General features: G+C 44.5%; 1 protein-coding gene across 3 annotated transcripts in view; it reads right to left on the bottom strand.

The window, feature by feature from the left end:
* Positions 1 to 54: 54 nt before the first annotated feature.
* JAK1 (Janus kinase 1) overlaps positions 55 to 25663 on the bottom strand; it is a 52084-nt gene continuing 26475 nt past the window's right edge. The window contains exons 5-25 of one of the 3 annotated variants that reach the window (XM_084211597.1): positions 21962 to 22112; positions 20802 to 20965; positions 20358 to 20691; positions 19051 to 19224; positions 15106 to 15263; positions 13545 to 13668; positions 12287 to 12476; positions 10748 to 10854; positions 8546 to 8692; positions 7638 to 7725; positions 6529 to 6656; positions 6160 to 6295; positions 5639 to 5790; positions 4714 to 4864; positions 4326 to 4420; positions 3868 to 4060; positions 3540 to 3664; positions 2964 to 3136; positions 2517 to 2634; positions 2188 to 2298; positions 55 to 1303 (exon numbers count right to left, since the gene is read on the bottom strand). In XM_084211597.1, coding sequence (XP_084067723.1) covers positions 1202 to 1303; positions 2188 to 2298; positions 2517 to 2634; positions 2964 to 3136; positions 3540 to 3664; positions 3868 to 4060; positions 4326 to 4420; positions 4714 to 4864; positions 5639 to 5790; positions 6160 to 6295; positions 6529 to 6656; positions 7638 to 7725; positions 8546 to 8692; positions 10748 to 10854; positions 12287 to 12476; positions 13545 to 13668; positions 15106 to 15263; positions 19051 to 19224; positions 20358 to 20691; positions 20802 to 20965; positions 21962 to 22112 — 3121 coding nt within the window. In that variant the 3' untranslated portion in view covers positions 55 to 1201. The remainder of the gene's footprint in view (positions 1304 to 2187; positions 2299 to 2516; positions 2635 to 2963; positions 3137 to 3539; positions 3665 to 3867; positions 4061 to 4325; positions 4421 to 4713; positions 4865 to 5638; positions 5791 to 6159; positions 6296 to 6528; positions 6657 to 7637; positions 7726 to 8545; positions 8693 to 10747; positions 10855 to 12286; positions 12477 to 13544; positions 13669 to 15105; positions 15264 to 19050; positions 19225 to 20357; positions 20692 to 20801; positions 20966 to 21961; positions 22113 to 25663) is intronic. The other 2 variants (XM_084211599.1, XM_084211598.1) reach the window with 2 other exon arrangements.

The raw sequence follows: 25663 nt of genomic DNA, 5'->3' as shown, positions 1-25663 counted from the left end.
GAAATTCAATCAAAAAAAAACTTTGTTTAATTTATGATTGAAAAGGGAGGCACATGGAGAAAAAAAAATTTATTAGACTTGTTTGTATAAAGAGTAACAAAGTGCTTACAGATTAAATTCAGCTTCCTAAGTGACATACAGAAACAGTAACACTGTAAAAATAAATCTGACCTCCTTGGAGCTCATAATTACCATTTTTATATATATTTATATATATTTATATATATATAGACGTCTTTCTGTTATTGCCAAAACTTGAGGATCTCTTTAGAGCCTTTTCCACCTCCAGGTGTGGTAGGAAAAACGATGGCAGCAGAAGGTTCCAGTTAAAGCACTCATGGGCTGAGCCAGAATGTTCTTTAAAACAAAGTTTGGAGGGTCCCAGTCCCTGGGGCAGCCCAGGGTGCTCAGACATTTTCCCTTTTGGCAGATCCCCTCCAGGTCCTGGGCATGGCCTGGGTTCCTCCCCAGCCCCAGCAGTTCCTTCCCTGCACATCCCTCAGCTCCAGGGATGCACATTCACCCCCTCCAGGGGTGCACCCAGCCTGGGGCTCCAGGGGGAAGGATGTGGGACTGGAGTTAGGAAAAGCAAGTTATTTATCCCAAAATTGGGCTTCTCACTGAAATGCACAACTGTGCCCACCCCTCCACACTGCTGGGGTGGCATTTTTGAACTTTTTTTTTTAAATACCTGTAAGAGCTCAGGACTGGGGCCTGGTGGGTTTAAAAAGAGCTGAAAATTTTTCTTCCCCTATTTTTTAAGCCAGAGTTGTTTTGTTTGTTATAAGGATTTAAGTGCATGTGAAGGATATTTTGTCAGCCAACTTTAAAATTATTAATTGAGCCCTCTTAGAGCTGCTGGCTGAGGTTTGAGCTGAGAAATGCAGTGGGTTTTCCCAGCTCACATCATCCAGCAGGGCAATTGCAATTGTGGCACAGCCAGAAGCAGAGCAGGATAAAACTGCCCTGCAACAACAGCAGCAAAGGGAGCTGGGGCTCATTTTAGCCAAACCTTTTAAATTCTTTTAATCCAACTCTTCAATCTGTTGGCAAAAGAATCCTTTATAAGCACATCAGCCCAGCCAGAGTACAAATTACAGGAGTAAAAAAAAAAAAAAAAAATTAAAAAAAAAAAGTATAGCCTTGGGCATAGATAGGTTGCTGGGCATTTTAAAGTCCTGACAGGAATTTAAAAAATTAATTACATTTTACTCATAATTGTTTCAAATCCTTGGATCAGGTTGTGGAAGGTGGTGCGTTCGTCGTGTTTGTAGATCCAGCACTTCCTCATCAGCTGATCCACCTGGCAACAGAACCAGGGACATTTTTAAAGGGATGAAACATTTCTTTGAGTTTTCCAGTAAAAACAATGGAGCAGAATCTCCCAGAATGAACAGAAACACCTCAGCTGCTGGGCAGGGTCAGCAGGGACCTGAGCGGGGAGCTTTGGGCAGTTCGGGTTTAAACCAACCAGTTCCACCTGGGGAGCTGCACCCCAGGAATTGCCAAAATCAGAAGGATTCCCAAGGAATTTTCATGGAGCCAGGTACTACAGCAAGTCCCTGCCCTCTGGGAAGGGACTTGGGAATGTTAATACCAAAAAACCTTCAAAAAATGCTTGAAAACCTTGGCAGTGCCTGTTCCCAGCACTCCTGAAGGCTTTCCTGCCCGAGCTGCCAGGCCTGTGGAACCAGGGAAGTGTGACCCCTCTGGGGCTGAACCTTGTCAGACAGGGACAGATGGATGGACCTTCCTCCCTCCCTCCCCCATCCATCTGTCCGTCCATCTGTCCATCATCCATCCACCCACCCATCCACCCATCCATCAATCATCCATCAACCATCATCCATCCGTCCATCCATCATCCATCCATCCATCCATCATCCATCCATCCATCCATCCATCCATCCATCCATCCATCCATCCATCCATCCATCCATCATCCATCCATCTATCCCCATCCATCCATCCATCCATCCATCCATCCATCCATCCATCCATCCATCCATCCATCCATCATCCCTCCATCCCTCCATCATGCATCCATCCATCCATCCCTCCATCCCTCCATCATGCATCCATCCATCCATCCATCCATCCATCCATCCATCCATCCATCCATCCATCCATCCATCCCTCCATCCCTCCATCTCTCCATCCATCCCTCCCTCCCCATCCCTCCCTCACCTCCTCAGGACAGGTGGGTGGCCGTGGCAGCCGCTTGTCATCCTGCAGGACCCTGACGAGCCGTGCCACCGTCATCTGTCCCTGCGTGGGGCCGATCATCTTCAGGAATTCCTGTGGGGACAGCGGGGTCAGTGCCAGGAGGAGCCCCGGGCGTTTCCCGGACAGTCCTGGCGGGAGGTGCTCCCCATGGAAGGGGTGGAACGGGAGGAGCGTTAAGGTCCCTCCCTGCCCAGCTGAGCCCGCGGTTCCCTGATGGCTGCTCCCGGTGCCAAAGCCAATCCTCACTGTTGGAAGTGCCGCCGTGGCAGCGGCCCTGGCCCAGCACTCACCGCCATGGGGCTGGACTCGGAGTCGCAGTAGGTGAGGAGCTCGTAGAGCGTCACCCCGAAGGACCACACGTCGGAGGCGATGTAGAACTTGCTCTGCAGCAAACACTCCGGGGCGTACCTGGGGACACCAGGGGACAGCATCACACCCAGGGACACAGCCCTGCCCACACACAGCTGTGTTTGTGGAGCCTTGCACATAAATTAAAAGGTAATAAATAAGGTGTGTTCCATCTCACAGTGAGGCACAGTGAAACCAAGGAGACCCAGCCCAAAGTAGTGGGGAAATGGATCATTAAGTGCAAGAAGAAATAAAGAGCACAAGAGGTGAGTCCAGTCCACCAGGTGCCTTTTTCTTGCTCTCATGGTGTATCTTTACTAAGGCCTTTCATAAAAACAGGAAAATCTCGGGGAGTGCAGGAGCAGAGGGTCCCTGTCCCCAGGCCGTACCAGAAGACGGGGCTGTCGCGGTCGTCCTTGACGGTGTAATATTCCTTGTCTGTCTCGATGGCCTTGGTGAGCCCAAAGTCCCCGATCTTCACCCTGTTCTCACTCTCCACGAGGACATTCCTCGCTGCCAGGTCACGGTGCACGTACTGACAGGAGCCCAGGTAGTCCATGCCCTAAGAGAGAAGAAAAGCAGCCTTTCATTTCCTTTATTCCTCCAATACTTGAATCCCTGCTTCTCCAGTTACTGCTTCACAAGGCCTGACCGTGCTCTGCACTCTCATCTCCATCCCTTTAGACTTCACCTTGCTCCTTTCCTCTTGCCAGCACCTTCCAAGTGCTGCCCTCCCTCCTGATCCTCCAAAGCCTCCCACAGGAACAACTTTTCAGAGCAAACTTTGGAACTTGGAACCTCCTCATTATTCCCCAGCTGATCCTTGTGCCACTGGCACCCAAAGCTTGGGAGAGATTGCTTTAGGATTCTGATCCTCGGAGATAGAGATGGGGAATGGGTTTGTTGCTGATGTTCTCCATCCCCTCACCCAGCTGATGGAGCTGCAGGCTCGGGCCCCAGCTCACCTTGCAGATCTGAACTGCGTATCTGAGCAGCTGCTTGAGATTGATCTTGTTCTTGTTCCGTGGGAGATACTCCTTCAGGCTCCCAGAAGGAAGGAATTCCATGATGAGTTTAATCCCACTTCCTCCTAAAAAACAGAGCATGTTTGGTTTGCAGACCCTTCTCAACAGCTCTTATACAAACCCAGAGCACCGGCAGCATTTTAAACATCCCGTGGCTCATTCCCATCATCCATCCCTGAGCCAATGCACAGGGAAACCTGCTCCAGGCAGGGCATTTATAAATTCTAGAAGAAAACCCATACACTTTTTAATATTCTGCAAGATTTACCATCTTCTGTGCAAATCCCCTTGTATTTGACGATGTTGTCGTGATAAAGATTCCTCAGGATTTCAATTTCCTTCTTGAGGTCAGCAATGTGATTCCCTCCACTCTCTGGCTTCAGGGATTTCACTGCCACCTGTTCCCCAGTGTTGTCACCTTCTGGGTCGTATCTGCACAGCTCCACCTTGCCAAAGTGGCCCTGGGTGGGAGAGAAAGGAGCATCCTCGAGGACAATGCTCAGACAGCGACAGCCAGGCACTGATTTGGGTGTGTGTGACACAGCAGGGGCTGTGGGGACAGCCAGGCTCTGATTTGGGTGTGTGTGACACAGCAGGGGCTGTGGGGACAGCCAGGCTCTGATTTGGGTGTGTGTGACACAGCAGGGGCTGTGGGGACAGCCAGGCTCTGATTTGGGTGTGTGTGACACAGCACTGGCTGTGTTCTGGGGGTGACATTGCTCTTACCTCCCCCAAATCCCGGATTCTTTTCAAGAACCTCTTCTCAAAGAGGGTGGGATCCACCTCGGTGACGGGTTTCTTCTCAGAGACAATATCAGGATCTGGGGGGGAAAACATCCCAGGTCAGATTCCTGCCTGCTCTGACACTCCAAGGCATCCTCGCTCTATTCCCACTCTCCCACCTTTCCCTCCTTACATCCCCCCTGCTTTCTGACAGGGAATTCTCCATCCCCTCGTGCCAGTCTGGATCTGCTTCCACACCCACACTCAGATTTCTCTCGGTGAACTTCCCACCCCGGAGCAGCTCCTCAGCTTCCATGAGGTTGGAAGGAGCCTCCAGGTCCCTCCCAGCCCAGCATTCCCAGATCCCTCCCTCCAGGTGCCCTGGCCTTACTCTGCTCCTCCAGTTTGTTGATGTCCCTCATGATGGCCCTGAAGAAGGGTCTCTGGTGGGGGTCGTAGTTCATGCACTGCTTCATCAGGTCTGCCAGCTCCTTGCAGGACGGCGTGGCCAGCACAAAGTGCCCCTCGTAGAACCTCTCCTTCTGTGGGAACAAACAGACATGCCAGGAATTTTAACTTCCACAGCTCCCAGTTCTGAGCTGGGCAATGGCTGGGCTCGAGGATCTCTGAGGTCTTTCCTTAACCAGAGCAGTTCTGTGATTCTGCATCAGAGGATGTGACCATGAAATCCTTATCTCAGTGTGAGCTTTGCCAAGGAGATCCCCCTGTTCAGCTGGAACTTGGATCTTTAGAGAATTCCTCTTGTGCTGGGTCTACAGCAACCACTTAACACCCAGCAAGCATTTAAAAGTGCTGAGTATTTCCACTTTCAGGAATCATTGCCTGCCAGGTTCTCCCAGTTATTTATGCACCAGGAAATGTTTGCCAATGGCACTGGGGGTGCACCTCAGCCCTGGGAGGTCCCAGCTCCAGGCCAGGGGGACAAGGCTGGGATGGGCATTCCCAGCCCTGCAGGGCTGTGGCCACAGGCAGGGAGGGCACAGCAAGAGGGACTCCAGTTCTTTAAACTGCACTGAGCAGCAGCAGTGTCCCCTGGGAGACCCTCTGGAATCAATCCAAAAGGAACAAGAGATGTTTGGGAGAACCTCAGCTTCAACTGGATACAAGGGTTGGTTAGAAAAGACTGGGAGAACTGGGATTGTCCAGTCTGGAGAGGAGAAGGCTCCAGGGAGAGCTCAGAGCCCCTTGCAGAGCCTAAAGGGGCTCCAGGAGAGCTGCAGAGGGACTGGGGACAAGGATGGAGGGACAGGACAAGGGGGAAAACTGATGGACCCAAGTTAGTGTAACAGCTTTACCTCTGCTAAGGTCTTGTCTTTCAGTGGAGTTTCTCCATTGTAGCAGATTTCCCACAGGGTTGTACCAAAACTCCACTTGTCTGCAGCAATGCTGAGGTTTTTGGAATCCTCCACACACTCAGGTGCAATCCAGGGGATCCGCTCGACGCGCTCTGGGGTGAAACACATCAGGGGTGAAACACATCAGGGGTGAATAGCACAGGGGGGAAAAACTGAATTATTCTTGGCTGACATGAACTGGAGCTGCAGAATTTGTCCAGTTTCTTTATTCTCAAATCCCTGTTTTCAGAAGGATTTCACAGGCTCGTGCCTGGAGCCATCCACAAACTGAGATTCCTTCTGTCTCATCTCAGTGGACACAACATTTTGTAAGAGAAATGAATGCTCTGAACAGCCAGAGTGTTTGCAGATCCATGACAGCAGATTCCTGCTACACACAAACACAGTGTATGTGCATGACAGCTGATTCCTGCTATTGCAGAGCAGCCCTGGCTGCTGGGAGTGCCATTTCTGGGCCATACCTTGCCTGGAGAGCACCGTGATGGGGATTCCTGGGTCACTCAGCTTGATGAAGGGCCCATACTCGGTATCAATGCCCTCTCTGGCCAGCAGGATGTTCTTGGTGCACACATTGCCATGCACCAAATCCTTGTCCTCCTACAGAAAAGCAGGGAAAGAACAGTGAGAGGGATGTGAGTGCTCCAGGATATCCACACCACAGGGGATCTCTGAAGTGCTCCAAGCTGAAATCCAGAATTACACCTGGGAAGAAACTGGAGGATGAGAGGAAAGGAGGAGCAGGGAGATGGAGTGTTACCACTCCAGCATTTTTCCTGGGGGGAAATGTATTCCCAGCTAGGCCCCAGTGCCTCTGCCAAGGTGTCTCTTACCAGGTAGCTCAGGGCACTTGCAAGTTGTTTGGCCACTTTGAATTTCCACGGGGTTGTGAGAACTTCACTTTTCTTATGCATGAACAGATCCAGAGGCCCACATTCAACAAACTCTTCCACCATGATATCTACAGAGGCAGGAGCAGAAAGTCAGTGCTGCAATGAATTGTTTGGAGTCATTGAATTTGTGTTCCCACCTCCCAGCCCAGATGGAAAATGTTGGGAAATGTTTTTATTTCACCATGCCCAAGGTTTATTTCAGTGTTCAGAGTCCAGATTAAAAGGCTGAGGGGCTTTGTGTGGCATATGAACATTAAACTTGGAACCAGGCATTCCAAAGGTGGAATTTTAATGCACATAACAGCTCAGAAAAACCAGCAACAGGCTGCCCCGTGCTCTGGTACCAAAATTCCTTCAGCATGGCCCTGTTTAACACCCACATGTAACTCAGATTCCTTTTCTGAGTCTGGAAGAGCTCAGGCTGGGGCATTAACCAATTTGTCTTTTCATTTTCTAAAGCTCTGCTCTCCTTCTGGTGAAGGAGAGCATTAGGACACCACATTAGGACTGTCTTGGTTTAAGAAGTCACACAAAGGTGAATTGTATACACTTACATTTTTTATGTGCATATTTATATTTTACACATATAAACATAAAAATGTAAGCATATAAATGTGTACTTGCTTTAGATGTATAAATATTACAAATACACATTTATTTCATACAAATGAATGTATATTTGTAATAAATGTAATCAATTTAATTGTACAAATTTCACAGGGAGCTTTGTATCCACACTGCCCCTGCCCCTCTGGCATTCCAGCCTTAGGGAAGGCTCAAACACAGAGTTGGAAAGGGAAATTTATTGGGAGAATTATTTAGAGCTGCTCTGCTGTCCCATTTCCCCCCTGGGGAGCTCCAGGGGCAGCAGCTGCCAGCCCTGTCCCTGTCCCCCTGTGTCCCTCCCTGGTGCCATTCCCTGTCCCCATGTCCCTCCCAGCTGCCATTCCCTGTCCCTCCCAGCTGCCATTCCCTGTCCCTCCCAGGTGCCAGCCCTGTCCCTGTGTCCCTGTCCCCGTGTCCCTGGCAGGTCTGTCACTGTCACTCACTCTCCAGGTCGCGGACGCAGACGCCGTGCAGGAGCACGATGTGTTTGTGGGACACCTGTCTCATCATGCTGGCTGTCTCAAAGAATGCCTGGGGAAAGGGGAGAAACCACCTCAGGCTGCTGCTCCTGAGCAGCCTCCTGGAGCCAACCCCGAGCAGCAGGGACAGCAGCACAGAACAGCCCTGGGTGCAGACAGACACAGGGACAGCCCTGGGTGCAGACAGACACAGGGTCAGCCCTGGGTGCAGACAGACACAGGGACAGCCCTGGGTGCAGACAGACACAGGGACAGCCCTGGGTGCAGACAGACACAGGGACAGCCCTGGGTGCAGGCACACCAAGGGCAGCAGGGCAGGGAGGTGCCCACGGGCTCAGCTGCACCTTCAGCCCTTCCCCATTCCCTGCCCTTTCCCAAAAGTCATCCATGCAGTTAAGCTTTAGTTCTAATCTAGATAAGGTATCTGACAACAAAACCTAGGTGTTTTCTACATCAAAATAATATTTAAGTCATTTTAGCTTAATAATTTTACTGTATTAATATAATAGCTACATTTATTTTTGAAGAGAACTTAGAGGATGGTTATTTGGACATAATTTTCCAATTCTCTACTAATTTAAAATTTATCAACTATTACAGACTCAAAGATAACATACAGTGCTTTAATACTTGATAATTATCTAATTTCACATGTGCTATTGATTATGTGTATTATGTAATTAATTCCTAATTACTATCAAATTCTTCATTATTACATATATTATTTTACTCTGCTATTTCTTTATACTTGTAATTAAAAATGTTAGTAATAACAAGTTGTCTAATTCTTACATATCTATATAATTTTGTAAAACAAAATTAATATTTTATTTCTTATATTAAAGAAAATATACACAAAAGAAAAAACTTGCCAAGGAAATGTCTCTGTGACTGGGGTCCAGGACTTTGAGCAGGACTCGGATCTCTCTCTCGTTCTGATACCCTTCGTTCTCATCGTCCTTGAGGCTGAGCATCCCTGAGTAAATCTGGGTCCTGGTGCCTCTTCCCAGGTGTTCTCCCTGAGACACAGCAGCAGGGGTTTGTCAGGCAGGAAGCAAAAAAGATTTACACAAATATTTATTGGAATCTGCACTTCCTTCTGTCTGATCTGGCTACGGATTGAAATTGTTCCAGTGAGAAGCCAATGCCAGGGAGCTGCTTTTGCTCCAGTGAGCTTGGTGCCTTGTGCAGGCTGCCCCAGAGCAGAGCTCCAGAATAAAGCAGGGATTGATCCAAAGGATCTCCTCCATGCACCCACCTGGGGCAGCACCAGAGCCCAGCCAGGGCTGCACCCAAGATGAACCAAAATGGCCCCAAAATGCCCGGCCGGGCACGGGGTCTCTCCCTGGGATCAGTTCTGCTCCATTTGCACCTTGCAGTTCATTGTCCCATCCCAGCTTCAGCCCCTGCAGTCCCACCCTGCTTGTTTTTCTCTCTCCAGCCCACGGGGTTTGTGCTCTGGGGCTGAGATTGGGATCATTTGTCCTTGGTGCCCAGCTGGAGCAGGAATTGTTTTGTGTCCCTGCTCTGTGCAGAGAGCTCAGCATGCCCTGATGTGAAGCCCAGACCCACACACTGAAGCAGCTCAGAGTGTGAAACACAGAAAAGCCAAACCCTGGGGCATCAAGCTCTGAGCATCCTCCCCACCTCCACATCACCCAACAGGTTCCCTGGGATTGAGCATTCCCAGACTAAACAAAAGAATAAACAACAGCTGGGGCTCTTATTCACTAAGTGCTGCTGAGGTGATCTTTAATGTGTTTCCAAAAGTGAGAGGAAGTAATATTTCACTGCAAGGCTTTGTTTGGGGAAGCAATTTCCTCCAAAATAACATCCTGCCTTGGGATATTTTTTCAGGATGCTGACTGTAAACACACCAACCCAAACCCAATATCTGTCTGCAGTGATGCAAATAAAAACCCCCAATACATTTTTATTTCACAGAAGATGCCAAGGGCACGATTTAAGAGCTCTTTTGGCAACATTAAATCTGATTTAAGTGTATTCAAGGCCCTGTGTGTTTGTTGAGGTTTATTCAGGTGACCTGCATAAGTAACTACAAACAAGGGGAAATTTGAAAATTTGGGGAGGCTTAAACACAGAATTCTGAGTGCTCAGCTTTTGAATATTTCACCTTTTTTACTGTAGAATATTGTCTTAAACCTCTGTTTCTCTGATAAGTCAGGCTTTTAAAAATACACCCACAACAAACCAGCTCTTAAGGCTCCCAAGGAATGACCTTAAAACTCCTGGTTTCCATTAGAAAACTTAAATATCAATTTCATTTCCAGTGAAGGGCATCACTTCTAAGCTCTTCATTGTCCACACAAAGCCATACAAACAGCAGGATTCTGCAAGCAGAGGCTTAAATCCAAATAAATAAATAAAAAATAAATAAAGCTCCAGCAGCAGTTTGCTGAGGGGAGCTGGGAGGGGCAGAGCAGGCAGCAGGGCTGGGTTGGTGTCCCCTGCAGGGCTCAGGGACAGCCACACTCCTGCTCCTGCCTGCCAGGCCAGCTCAGCACCTGGGGGTTTTGAATGAATTAGAGGTGGGACCTCTGGGCTGCTTCACATGATGGGATTTATTGTTCTTCTGCATAGGCAGGAAGGGTGAGTTGGGCTCACATCTTCACTGCATGGCTCAGAGGGTCACAAGACCTCTACTCACAATCCTTTTTTATTAAGCAATAAAACACTGCCAACAAGGACATTCATGCTTTTGACCCAATCCTTGGGTGTTACAGACCCACAAGTATAAGCTACAGTGTAAGCTTTCTTAGTTAATCCTGTAATGGCACACAAACCCACAGGGCTGCATTCTAAACTCCTTGTTACCTTTGTAATTACTTTTATTTTTTCTATATCTTAAACTCAAAAACTCTAAACTTCCCTTTAGCTTAACGTGTCCCTGCTTTAAAAATACACATTTATTTCATAAATCCACATTTTCACTTCTGGCACCTCAGTTTGGGAGCCTTTGCCAAGGTCTCAGGTGAAATCCTGGGTTTCATTCTAAGCTTTGGCTGACACCCCCAAGGTTCTGGGGCTCCCTCATGCCAGCCCCCAGCTCCCACCTGCACGATCTCCTCCTTGCGGATGCGGTGGAAGCTCAGCTGCCCCATGGGATACACTGGCTGCCACTCCTGGGCCTTCTTGGTGGCCACCAGCAGGTTGGAGATTTCTGCAAGGCAGAGGGAGAAAACATCCTTAAAGCTTTCCAGAGAAACTACACTCCCCCTTCCCAGTACCAACATGGATGGAAAGGCATTAAAATTCAAAAAAAAAGGAGGAAAAATAAACTTGGGCTTGATTTCTGCTCCTCATTCAGCAGAGAAATTACTAAAGTACAGTTTCATGTTTATATTTTAAATACAGAGTTATTATCAGCCAGATCAGGGTGATTTTGAACAACTGAACAGTTTTCTGCACAAAGACTGAAAGGGAACCTGTGCTGTACATGGAATAAAATGGAATAAAAGATCCCCACCCCCTCCTGCCAACAGGGCCATTCCCTCTCCAGGGTGCAAGGGGGAGTCTCATTTCCTCTTCACCTCCTTCCCAACTCCCTCTACTCTGGGAAGCACGAACAGTGTTCCCAGGGCACTGGAATTCAGCTGGGGAATGAGGAATGAGCAGAAGGAACAGGCTCAAAAATCCCCTTCCCACTGCTGCAGGGCAGATGCAGAAGTCTTGCACATGACTTCTGCCCTCCTGGCATTATTTACTGGGATTGGGATGTGTGTGGGCATCTGGGCTTCCTCCTGCTGGGAGCAGAACCTGGGGCTAAATCATCATCTGGAATTCTGGAATCACCAGGAATCACCACACCCTGCTTCAGTCCTGCACCCCCTGCATTTCTTTGGGAATATCTGATTAAATATTCAAAAAGAAGGAAAAACCTACCAGGGAAGGGACAGAACAGGGAACATGCAGTGAATCCTGCTGCAACTAAAGCCAGGGAGAAGCTGAAGTGGGCAATCAACTCCCTGACCCTTTTTATTTCATTTTATCCCAAATCCAGCCATCAAAATGAAACCAAAAGATCAGAAGTGCAACGTGCCCCTGCTCCAGAGCATGACCCACGTTCTTGGTGCAGAGTGTGAGGCTCAGGGACTCTCCCAAAGCCTCAGAGCAGCAGGTGACTGATGTGGCTCAGTTATTGCCCTGCTCTAACAGGAAACCATTATCAGCTCAGCACAATCACCCCACTGTGCTTCCTCTCCCACACCAAACTCAGCTGCAAGGCTCTCAGAGTTCATAGCAAACAGCTCCACAGAGGGCTGGCAGTACCCAACAACTGCCCCATTGTCCCTCAGATGGCACCTCACAGATGATTTCCTGCCACCAGGCTCTTCAGGACATCAGTTTTGGGACCAAAACCCTTCCCTGCTGCCTGGTGCAGATGAGTTATTAAACAGCAGCTCACAGTGAGAGCAAACCAGGAGATCCCAACCCTCTTTTCCCCTCCTCAAACCTGGCATGCCCATGGCATCTGACAAAACTCCTCTCCAGAGAAGGAAAAACCTTTAAACCAGGATACAGCACCAAAAACACACTACAAGAGTCTGGAGATTGCTCCCTTGCAACAACAAAACCCTGCAAGGCCAGGCTACCTCTGGGTCTGGGCTGGCAGCACCTCTTCAGGGTGAAGCTGATGTTGTCTGTGCGCAGGATCTGCCCCTTCAGGTGATCCATGAGGTCTTTCAGGGATGCAAAGGATTTGTTGGAGCCATGGAGGAAGTACCCCCCTTTCTTCACCTCGATCTGGAAGTTCTTGTAGGGGCCTGAGTTATTCATCACCTGCTGGTGGAGGGAAAAGAAAGGAAATGGGACCACTGGAGAGAAGGAATTGTTTGTAAAGTCAGCAAAGCTTCCCAAAACCTTGGCATCACTGCAGCTCATCCCCTGCTCCTAAGTCAAGGTCCTCTAATCAAACTGCAAGAGAGTAGAAAAAAAACCTTAAAATTCCTGGAATTTTCACTCCCAGGAAGGCTCAAAGAGAAGAGCAGCAACACAAAGATGCAATCACCCAACAAGCCCAAATGATGGCTTTTTTTTGTTTGTTTGCAGAGCCTGAAATTATGCAGAAGTGTTGCCTCTTCTGGAAGAATTTTCTTTTCCTTCGGTCAAGAATTGCAGAATCTGGAGCAGGGTTTCAAAATCTCAATTTAAAAATAGCAAAACTCCCCCTCCCACCCCAGACTCAAGGAGATTTCAGGCTGGCTGAGATCCTCCAATTTCACTGGGGAAGGGCTGAACTCCTGAACTTCCCCATCCCAAGAGCTCTCAGGGTCTCCCCTCTGCAGCTTTGGGTCACCTCCTCCTTCCCTCTTTTCCAAGACAAAATTCCTTTCTTGTTTCACTGTTAAAAGAGAGAACTGATCATCTTTTTTTAAAAAAAATATCTACAGGAGACACACCCAGTATCAAATATCCTTTCACTGATTCCATGACCATTTTTTGCTAAGGAAAAGATTTATGTTATCATTTTTATTATCTATTATTTAATTTATTATTTATTATTATTCTTGTGTGAACACTTTAAATATTCTCCCAAACCACCAGGTCAGGTGCAGGCTTCCAGCTGAGGCTGGTGTGGGAATAAAATCCACCAAGGGAATAAAATCCATGCCCAGAAAGGCTCCAGGGAAGCTGAACCACGCTCAAGGCAAGGTGAAGTGACCAAGTTCCTGCACAGTCTGACTGGGAGAAATGGAGCTGTTCTGCATCTAATTAATCCCATTTGGAGACAGAGCACAAAGGGCTGGGAAAAAAAGCCAATTCCCTGCCCAGAGCTCAGGGGGAGGACAAAACCCCGTGCCCAGGGGCTGCAGGGAGCAGATTCCAGCTGGGAGGGGGCACTGCCTGTACCTCTGAGCCTTCCAGACAGGTGACAGTCATCAGGATGTGGTTGAAGTTGGTGCAGCTCCACCTCAGCACGTACATGCCCACCTCGTTGCCCTCCTGCCTCAGCTTGTTGATGGCATATTCCGTGCTGGAAGGGAATGGAGAGTGAGAAAACCAGCAAGGCAGCAGCCAAAAATCTGCTTTTGGGGTGGAAGAGGAGAGCAAACCTCTGTTTGGGGGGTAACAGCACTTAGGAATATTGATATTGTTATGAAAGTGGGATTTAAGGGTGCATGGCTCATGTTGGGCTGCACAGAGCAAGGGAGGAATGATTTAATAAAAGGAATTCTGCATCCAACACTGTGCAGGTGAACTCCTGGATTTCTGCAGTTTGCAGCTTAGATAAAGGGAATAAAGTGAATTAAGGGAAATAAAGTGAATAAAGGGAAATAAAGGGAATAATAAATAATTAATAAAGGGAATAATAATAAAATAAAAATAATAAATTAAAATAAATAAAATAATAAATAAGAATCAAAATTTTCCCAATCAAGGGAAAAGCCACAAAAGTGGGTGGAGGGAAGAGAATTCCTTTAGGTGTTTGAAAACCCAAGGCTTTGTTCATTCAACCAAGGACTCCTGGGGTGAGTGAAGAGACACTTCCACTCTCTACCTAAAATATTCCCACGTGTCCATGGAGAAAACTCTTGGAATACTCCTTTAGTGCAGAAACACCGAGTTTATAAATGAGTAAGGAGAGAAACACTGATTTTTTTTCCTTTAACTAAATGAAGTTTTGGTAACCACCACCCACCCAAACCCCTCATTTCCTCAGTGGATTCATTGTGAGAGGAATGATCAAAAACAAAACCTTAAAATGCAGAAGGGCCTGAGCAGATGGGCCCAAAATGCAGAAGGGACTGACCAAATGTGCCCATAAACCCAAAATGCAAAGGGGACTGACATGATGGACCCACAAACCCCAAAATCCAGAAGGGAGTGACCAGATGGACACAAAAACCCCAAAATGTAGAGGGCCTGAGCAGACGGGCCCATAATCCCAAAATGAAGAAAGGATTGAGCAGATGAGCCCAAAAACACCAAAATGCAGAAGGGACTGACCAGATGGGCCCAAAATGCAAAGGGACTGACCAGATGGGTCCATAACCCCACAATGCAGAGGGGCTGAGCAGATGGACCTGTAACCCCACAATGCAGACAGGATGGACCAGATGGGCCCAAACCCCAAAATGCAGACAGGACTGAGCAGATGGGCCCAAACCCCACAATGCAGACAGGACTGACCAGATGGACTCACAAACCCCACAATGCAGGCAGGACTGACCAGATGGACTCACAAACCCCACAATGCAGGCAGGACTGACCAGATGGACTCACAAACCCCAAAATGCAGGCAGGACTGACCAGATGGACTCACAAACCCCACAATGCAGGCAGGACTGACCAGATGGACTCACAAACCCCACAATGCAGGCAGGACTGACCAGATGGACTCACAAACCCCACAATGCAGGCAGGACTGACCAGATGGACTCACAAACCCCACAATGCAGGCAGGACTGACCAGATGGGGCCGTGGCAGCCGTTCTTGATGTTGTGCTGGATGAGGGGAGGAGCCACGTCCGTGCACAGGTAGTGATGCGCGTCCGCCGTGAGCCTGAAGTACCCATCGACCAGCGAGGTGAAGGAGAGCGCCTCGGCGTGCGAGCCCAGCCGCAGCTCCTGCAACACAGCACAGCAACGCTGCATCAGCCAGCACAGCACAGCACAGCACAGCACAGCACTGCTGCATCAGCCAGCCTGGCACACAGCACAGCAACGCTGCATCAGCCAGCACAGCACTGCTGCATCAGCCAGCACAGCATTGCTGCATTAGCCAGCACAGCACAGCAACGCTGCATCAGCCAGCCTGGCACACAGCACAGCATTGCTGCATCAGCCAGCACAGCACAGCACTGCTGCATCAGCCAGCACAGCATTGCTGCATTAGCCAGCACAGCATTGCTGCATTAGCCAGCACAGCACAGCAACGCTGCATCAGCCAGCACAGCACAGCACAGCATTGCTGCATCAGCCAGCACAGCACAGCAATGCTGCATCAGCCAGCACAGCACACAGCACAGCATTGCTGCATCAGCCAGCCTGGCACACAGCACTGCTGCATCAGCCAGCCTGGAACACAGCACTGCTGCATCAGTCAGCACAGCACAGCAATGCTGCATCAGCCAGCACAGCAATGCTGCATCAGCCAGCACAGCACAGCAATGCTGCATCAGCCAGCACAGCACAGCACAGCAATGCTGCATCAGCCAGCCTGGCACACAGCACAGCACTGCTGCATCAGCCAGCACAGCACACAGCAATGCTGCATCAGCCAGCACAGCACAGCACTGCTGCATCAGCCAGCACAGCAATGCTGCATCAGCCAGCACAGCACAGCACCGCTGCATCAGCCAGCACAGCACACAGCAATGCTGCACCAGCCAGCACAGCACAGCAATTCTGCATCAGCCAGCACAGCACACAGCAATGCTGCATCAGCCAGCACAGCACACAGCAATGCTGCATCAGCCAGCCTGGCACACACCACTGGGAGTCACAAACATCCAACTGCTCTCTCCCAAAACCTCGGCAGCACGTGCAGGACCGTGCAGGACCAGCCCATCCCCTGCTCTTTAGTGAAGGGTCTTTAATCGAATGGCAACAAAGCAGGAAAAAGCCTAAAATTCCTGGGATTTTCACTTCAAAGGGAAGAGCAGCAACATAAAGGTGCAATCACTCAATAAAAAAGGGTTTTTTTTTTTTTAATTTAAAGAGTTTATTCCATTATCAGTCTCCTTGGAAGGAGAGACATAAGAGATATAAAACTCTACACCATTCTAACAGAACCCATTTCCTGGTTACAACACCTGGTAAATGTTTATATAAATTAGCTTCTGCCACACAATGCTGCTAATATTTCTAACACCAATCACCTACATTTTAACCTATATTTATCACCAATCACCTTTATTTTTACCTATATTTTACCTATATTTTTACCTATACTTCAAAACAATCACCTATATTTTACCTATATTTTACCTATATTTTACCTATATTGAACACCAATCACCTTTATTTTTACCTATATTTCAAACCAATCACCTATATCTTTACCTATATTTTTTATCTATCATATATATATATTACATATTTATTATTTATTTTTACCTATATTTATTTATTTTTTTTTATTATTTATTTTTACCTATATACCTATATTATATATTTTTACCTATATTTTTATCTTTACCTATATTTTACCTATATTTTACCTATATTGAACACCAATCACCTTTTTACCTATATTTCACACTAATCACCTTTTTACCCATATTTTACCTATATTTTTCCCTACATTTAACACCAATCACCTATATTTTTACCTCCATTTAACACCACCAATCACCTATATTTTTACCTATATTTCACACAATCACCTATCTTTTTACCCATATTTTACCTATATTTTTACCTACATTTAACACCAATCACCTATATTTTTACCTATATTTTTACCTACATTTAACACAAATCACCTATATTTTAACCTATATTTTAACCTATATTTTTACCTATATTTTTACCTACATTTAACACCAATCACCCATATTTTTTCCCCACGTTGTCTTGCTCCAATGCATCTTTCACAGCTCTAGTTCTCTAAAATATCTGGTCTTTTTGCAAGGCCATTTTTTGAAACTTGTTGAAACTTGTTTCCAGTTCAATCTCTCTCAACAATGTCATCTTTATTCTATGCCATGCCTAATCAGCACACTTTATCTCAGAGTTTGCACACAGATGTACAAAACTGTGTGAGTGTCAGGACTCCAGGAATGCTGGAACATCCTGGAATGTTGGGATTATTGAGGAATATCCATCAGCCACTTCTGGCTACAGGATGTTGGGATTTAGTGGCCATTCCCTGCCCTCCCTGTCCTGGCTCCACTGTCACAAATTCTGGAATTCCTCATGGGATTTGTGGGGGAAATTCTGTGCCAGTGTGGACACAGCTGCACTTTGTGGGGTTATTTTGCTGTGCCCAGTGCCAAGGCCAGCACATTTGGTGTTATTTACACTCAAAGTTGTCACCTTGTGCCCAACCCCAGCATGGCTCCCCATGGAGGGGAAAGGATCCACCAGGGAATTAAATGATCCATCAGGGAATTAACTAAATGATCCACCAGGGAATTAAATGATCTATCAGGGAATTAAATGATCCAGCAGGGAATTTAATTAAGTGATTAATTAAGTGATCCACCAGGGAATTAATCAATTAATTGAATTAAATGATACAGAGAATTAAATGATACAGCAGGGAATTAATTAAATGACCCACCAGGGAATTAAGTGATCCAGCAGGGAATTAACTGAATTATCCAGAAGGGAATTAAGTGATCCACCAGGGAATTAATTAAATGATCCAGCAGGGAATTAATTAAATGACCCACCAGGGAATTAATTAAATGACCCACCAGGGAATTAAGTGATCCACCAGGGAATTAATTGAATTATCCAGCAGGGAATTAAATTATCCAGTAGGAAATTAAATGATCCAGCAGGGAATTAATTAAATGACCCACCAGGGAATTAATTAAATGACCCACCAGGGAATTAATTAAATGACCCACCAGGGAATTAAGTGATCCACCAGGGAATTAATTGAATTATCCAGAAGGGAATTAAATGATCCAGTAGGGAATGAAATGATCCACCAGGGAATTAATTAAATTATCCAGCAGGGAATTAAGTGATCCACCAGGGAATTAATTAAATGATCCAGCAGGGAATTAAGTGATCCACCAGGGAATTAATTAAATGATCCAGCAGGGAATTAAATGATCCAGTAGGGAATGAAATGATCCACCAGGGAATTAATTGAATTATCCAGCAGGGAATTAAATGATCCAGTAGGAAATTAAATGATCCAGCAGGGAATTAATTAAATGATCCAGCAGGGAATTAATTAAATGACCCACCAGGGAATTAATTAAATGACCCACCAGGGAATTAAGTGATCCAGTGGGGAATTAAGTGAACGACCAGGGAATTAAGTGATCCACCAGGGAATTAATTAAATGATCCATCAGGGAATTAATTGAATTATCCAGAAGGGAATTAAATGATCCAGCAGGGAATTAATTAAATGATCCAGCAGGGAATTAATGAAATGATCCAGCAGGGAATGAATTAAGTGATCCAGCAGGGAATGAATTAAGTGATCCAGCAGGGAATGAATTAAGTGATCCAGCAGGGAATTAATGAAATGATCCAGCAGGGAATGAATTCAGTGATCCAGCAGGGAATGAATTAAGTGATCCAGCAGGGGATGGACAGAGCCAGAGCCAGCAGGGACTCCAGGCCAGGCTCCAGGGAAGCTGGGGCAGCCCAGGCTGGGCTGAGGAGCCGAATGCTGGGTGTGAGTTGGAAGTGCTGCTCCCTTCCAGCCCTCCCTGCCCCTGCTCACCATCCTCTTGTTGTCCTGCTTGTTGATGCTGACTGTGGCCTCCTTGATGACGATGTGGGTGATCTCAGGGAAGTAGGAGAAGCTGTTCCACGTCTCTCGCAGTTTGTGCTTCTCTTCCTCCTTCTTGCTTTTGCCGTCGGATTTTTTCTTCTTCTCTTTCTCTGTCAGGACAGGCTGCAAATGGATTGGGGATAAAAGCTTTAGCTAAAACATGTTTAGCACAGTGGTTTTACTCTAAACCAAAAATTCATCCTAGAATAATGATATAAATTAATTATTTATTAATTAAAATTATAGAATAGAATTATTAAAAAATTATAAAATTAAACTCAATTATATATTATAAAATATAGAATATAATGTGTTGCAATACATTTCCTCTGAACCAAAAATTCATTCTAGAATAATGATATTTTATTTATTAATTATAATCATAGAATGGACTTATAATAGAAATTTAAAAAATAATATAATTTTTATCATAATAATATAAATATAATAGTATAAAATATAGAATATAATGTATTACAATACATTTACTCCGAACCAAAAATTCATTCTAGAATAGTAATATGAATTATTTATTAGTTGGAATTCTAGAATAATTATATAAAATTAAGATATACAATAATAACATAAAATATAGAATACAATGTACTCTAATACATTTACTCTAGACCAAAAATTCATTCTAGAATAGTAATATGAATTATTTATTAGTTGGAATTCTAGAATAATTATATAAAATTAAGATATAAAATATAGAATGCAATGTACTCTAATACATTTACTCTAGACCAAAAATTCATTCTAGAATAGTAGTATCAATTCATTATTTATTAGTTAGAATTATAGAATAAAATTATTATATAAATTATAAAATTAATATATAGCATAATAAAAATTAATTATAACTTAGAATTATAATATTAATTATAAAATTAATATAAACGATAGATTAATAATATAATGTCTAGAATATTATGTATTCTAATACATAGAATAAATCTATTGAATTCTGGAATGTTTTTCAGAGGACTCTCACTTTCCTGGTGAAAAGGCTGCCCCCAGAGGCTGCCCATGTTCACTCTTGGGTAAAAGTCCTGAGCTTGGTCTGGTCTCCAAGCTGAGCCTAAAGGGGGGGTTGGGCCGGCAGCCCCTGAGCCCCTCCCAACCTGGATAATCCCACAATCCTATAAAAAACCCTCCAACTCAAAGCTGCTGTGCAGTGTCTGCAGGCCACAACCCCCTTCAGCAGCTGCAGTGTCCCCAAACCCCTGGAATTTCCATTTCTCAGGGCTACTCACGCTGGGCTTGAGCCTCCACTGGATGCCGTTGTTCCCTGTCACCATCACTTCATACCTCTCGTTGTCCCCACAGTTGAATTTGTTCATCTCATTCTCGGCAGAGATCAGCAGGAAGGAGGTCTCAAAGATCTCTGCCCCATAATACTTGGTCAGGACCTCCATGGTGGATAAATATTTCACCTTCAGGTCCCGAGGGGAGACGCTGTTGTTGCAGATGGTTTTGTTGTTGAACTCCTTGAGGAAATGCTTGAAGACGTTATTGATCCGAATCCTGGTCAAGAAATTCCTCTGCCTGATGGTCCTGTTCAGAGTCTCAGGGATATAATGCTTGTAACTGGGAGGAGGAGCAAGGGATGAAATTAAATTAAATTAAATTGAATTAAATTCAGTTCCTCCTGGGAGAGCAGCAGAGCCAGCAGGGACAAAGGATGGACCCCAGCTCACCTGATGTCCTTGGGAAGCTCCGGCAGCTTCACGTTTTTCTTGATGGCATCGTGGGAGATGGCCAGGACAGCCATGCCCAGACACTCATTCTCGATCTCATGGACCTCCTGGTCGTTTTTGGGGTCACGGATGGGTGCCAGGCCCTTCACTAGGTCATACTGGCCCTTAACAGAACAAAAAACCCCAAATGACCCAGCTGGTCTTCCCCAGAGTTTGTCCCTGAGCCAGGAATTCATCCCAGGATCCTTGGGCAAGGAGAAACTGGAACCTCCTCCCCATTTTTGATACATCAGCCCACTAAAAACTCACTTTTTAAAAATTAACCACATAAATCACCATCCCTGGCCCCTTTTAGTACCTTCAATATTTATTTTCTGCTCCACAAACCCAACTTTGTGCCTCTGCTTTATCCCTGCCCTTCCCATCCAAAGCCTCTCCTGGATTCATCTCCAAGCCAAGCCTTGCTCTGGAACTGCCTGGAAAGTGCTTGGTTATCAAAGAGCAAAGACATTTCGGTCCCTCATTGCTTTAATATTTCCCTGGAATTCTCTTTCCTTGTGGTTCCCAGTGTGAAAATCCTGCAGGAATTCTACTCAGAATCAGCAGTAATTAGGATTTCCTTTGTGCTCTCAATTTGCTCTTTCATCAACCTGAATTTTCCCTTTTTTTTTGGTGAAATCTGAAACCAGCTTCTGGTTTGAAAAATCCTTTGGAAGGCACAAGAGGAGAGCAAAACTGCAGTGAGGTTATCAGTCTTTATCACCACGGGGTTATCAGTAAATGTTGATCAATCTTTAACACCACCCAATAAAAAAACCTCATTAAAAGGACCCAGTGCTGGCAGATTCCCTCTGCTGCTGCTCCTCTCCAGCCCCAGCTCTGTCTCACAAAGGTGACTGACCATTTAGAAACACAAATAATTACCTTTAGCAGAAAATATCTATTAAAATAAACCCCTTTTTGGGCTGGGAGAAAGGATTTGCTCCTCCATGCAGCAAATCCTCTCCTCTCCACCAGGCAGCAGCAAAAAGAAAACCCTTTCCAGTACTAACAGGATACATAATGTGTATTTTAGGAGCTTAAAAAGGGGCTTTTTAATGGGACAAAAAATCCCATTAAAAATTTCTTGATGGGAATACAGCATCAGAGACAATTCCAACCTGTGCAAACATGTATTCCAGGGAATTGGCATCCAGGATGGGGGTCCCCTCTGGGGCCAGCTTCTTGTCATAGGCCTTGGCCCTCCTGGGGGAGTGTCTCCACACCGAGGGCTCGCTCTCGCTGGTCCCGTGCCAGTTGGTGAAATAGTATCTGCAAAAAAGCCAGAAACTTGAAATATGTGTTGGGAAAAGCCTCCTTTTCTACAAGATAATCTGGGTTTTGGAAAGCAAAGCAGTTCAAAGTAAGAATTGGTCAAACTTCTGCCTGAAGGTTAAATGTGCAACATTCCAGCACATTCCTGGCCTGAGGAACTGGGGGAACATGATACAATTCTTATGGGTTATTAGGGTTTTTCCTTTTTTTTTCTGTTAGAGAGATGGAGCACCTCTCCTGTGGGGAAAGACAGATTTGGGATTGTTCACCTGGAGAGGAGAAGGATCCAGGGAGAGCTCAGAGCCCCTGGCAGGGCCTGAAGGGGCTCCAGGAGAGCTGCAGAGGGACTGGGGACAAGGATGGAGGGACAGGACACAGGGAATGGCTTCACATGGAGAGAGGACAGGGATGGATGGGAGATTGGGAACTGGGAATTCCTGGCTGGGCTGGGATTGCCAGAGCAGCCCCTGGATCCCTGGCAGTGCCCAAGGCCAGGCTGGAGCAGCCTGGGACAGTGGGAGGTGTCCCTGGGATGGGATGGGATGGGATGGGATGGGATGGGATGGGATGGGATTTAAGGTCCCTCCCAGTCCAAACCAGTTTGGAACTGACATTTATAAAGCCCCAAATCTGCAGTGGTCAAGGCTGGAGTGGCCCAGCCTCAGTGCAGAGTCAGGATCTTCAGCAAAATAAAATGAATCTTTTTAGTTGAGCTCTTCTTAGGCAGGAGCTCCAACCCAAAACTGAGCCCAAAACTCCTGACAAGAACCAGAGGATCCTGCAGGACTCCCTGGGCCGAGGCTGGAGAGCAGAGCAAAGCAAACCCTCTGAAATCCAGAGGAAATGACTTTGCTTCCCTGTTCTCCTGCAGAAGAGGAGTCAGAATTAATAACTCCAATTCTTCTGTTATTTCCTGAAAATAATCATGGCAAGGCCTTGTGTATTGTTTGGGACTGAGAGGAGACTTTGCTCCTTTCCTAATTAACTGCTCTGATTAACACAGCACTGGGCAGCTCCAGAAACAATTGGAGCCCCATTGTTTGAGGGATGGGGAAATAAAGGAGAATCTTTTCCTTGGAAAGCTCCAGGGGTTCCTGGGAGAGATTTTGGGGATTTCACTTCCACAACAGGAACAGGAACACGAATTTCCCCATTCCCAAAGAGCTGGGGAGGGAATTGTGCCCCTGAGCTCCAGGAGCAGGACCCAGCCCTCCCTCAGAGCATCCTCCATCATCATCCATCATTATCTTATATATCTCTATGTAATTCTACAAAACCAAATTAATCAATATTTTATTAGATTATATAATATTATAGCTATCATGCAATATATTATATTATTTATTATAGTTAAACATTATTTTACTGTACATTACAGTATTTATTATAGTATTCTATAATATTTTATTATATATTATATTATTTATTATATAATAGAATATTTTATTATCAAAACCCATTCTTTGCTTCCAAAATTTAAATAAAATCCTCCAATCCCTAAAAAAACATAAGTTCACTTGTATTTTAACAAATTCAAAATCTAAGTGAATTTCAATACAAAATATAAAACTCTGTCAAGTACAAAAAACCACTAACAACTCCACAACCAAAAATAACACCCACACAAATATAAATTAAACAAAAATGACAACTCTTGTATTTCACCCACCTATATATATTTATATAAAATTTATATCATTTTATAAAAAAATATAAACTTGAAGCTTCTTTATAAGTATAAAAATCAGCAGTATTATAAAATTTGAATGAAAGAATAACTTCAAATATAAAATTCAATCAAATATATATATACAACAAATAATTAGCAATGTTATCAATACAGCATTCCTAATTCAAACAAGAGGGGGAGATGCTCAAACTCTAGGTATAAAAAAATTTAAACTTACTTCACTAAGAAAACACAAATTCACAAAATACTACAAAAATACTGTGGAAATCCACCAAATACTACACAGATACTAGAAAAATACCATGGAAATCCACAAAAATACTACAAAAATACTACAGAGAGCCACAAAATACTACAAAATTACTGCAGAAATCCCCAAAAATTCTACAGAAACCCACAAAATACTACAAAAATACTACAGAAATGCACAAAAATGCTACAAAAATACTGCACAAATATGACAAAATTGCTACAGAAATCCACAAAAATACTACAGAAATACTAGAGAAAACCACACAAATATGCAAAATACTACACAAATACTACAAAATTACTACAGGAATCCACAAAAATGCTACAAAAATACTACAGAAATTTAAAAATGCTACAGAAACCCACAAAATACTACAAAAAATACTACAGAGATCCACACAAATACTGCAGAAATACTACAGAAATCCACAAAAATACTGCAAAAAATACTACACAAATACTACAAAATTACTACAGAAATCCACACAAATGTTACAGAGATCCAAAAAATACTACAGAATTACTACAGAAATTTAAAAAATCTTACAGAAACCCACAAAATACTACAAAAATACTACAGATCCACACAAATGCTACAAGAATACTACAGAATTCCACAAAAATACTACAGAATTCCACAAAAATGCTGCAGAAATACTACACAAATACTACAGAATTACTACAAAAATCCACACAAATACTACAAAAATCCACACAAATCCTACACAAACCCAGAAAACCCCACAGCTCCTCCAGAAAGGAACTGGATCCCTTTTCCCCAGCAAAACCCAAAGGCAGCTGTGGAAGAGTTAAATTCTGCTCCTCTCTGAGCAATGACTCCAGGATATTACAAAATCCTGGGGTTTCTCATTAAAAAAAAAATAAATTCAATCAATAGAACTTGAGGCAAGTGAGAAAAGCACAGGGAACTCACAGAGTTTCTGGGCAAAGTCCTTTTAAACAGCACCAAAAGTGCAGCAGCATCTGGCTCTGATTTAGGGCAGAGGAGGAGAAATTCACACAGAAAACAAAAAGTTCTCAGCAGAGGGAGGAAAGTCAAAGCCCTGCAAACATTTCAGCCCAGTCACATTGTTCATTTTATGGATATCATGAAAAAGGATGTGATAAAAACCTATCAATGTAGGCAAAAATGCAAATTATTTCATTTCTGAATTGTCATGTACAGTTAATCCACTGCTCCATTAAGAAAAATTAAAAATAAATTTAAATTTAAAAAAAATTAAAATTCATTTCTGAATTATCATGTACAATTAATCCACTGATCTATTAAGAAAAATTTAAAATTTAAAATTTAATTTAAAAAAATTCCTTTCTGAATTCTCATGTACAGTTAATCCACTGTTCTATTACAAATTTTTTAAAAACTAAAGATTTTTTAATTAAAATTTTTAAAATGTAAAAAAAAATTTCTGAATGATCATGTATAGTTAATCCACCACTGTATTAAAAAAATTTTAATACTTTTTAAAAATTATTTTTTTTAAATTTCATTTCTGAATGATCATGTACAGTTAATCCACCACTGTATTAAAAAAATTTAAAATAATTTTTTTAAATTAATTTTTTAAAAATTTCATTTTTGAAT

Source organism: Fringilla coelebs, assembly GCF_963513975.1.
Source record: "Fringilla coelebs genome assembly, chromosome: 9".
Lineage (NCBI taxonomy): Eukaryota > Metazoa > Chordata > Aves > Passeriformes > Fringillidae > Fringilla > Fringilla coelebs.
This window is presented reverse-complemented; position numbering and strand designations above follow the sequence as displayed.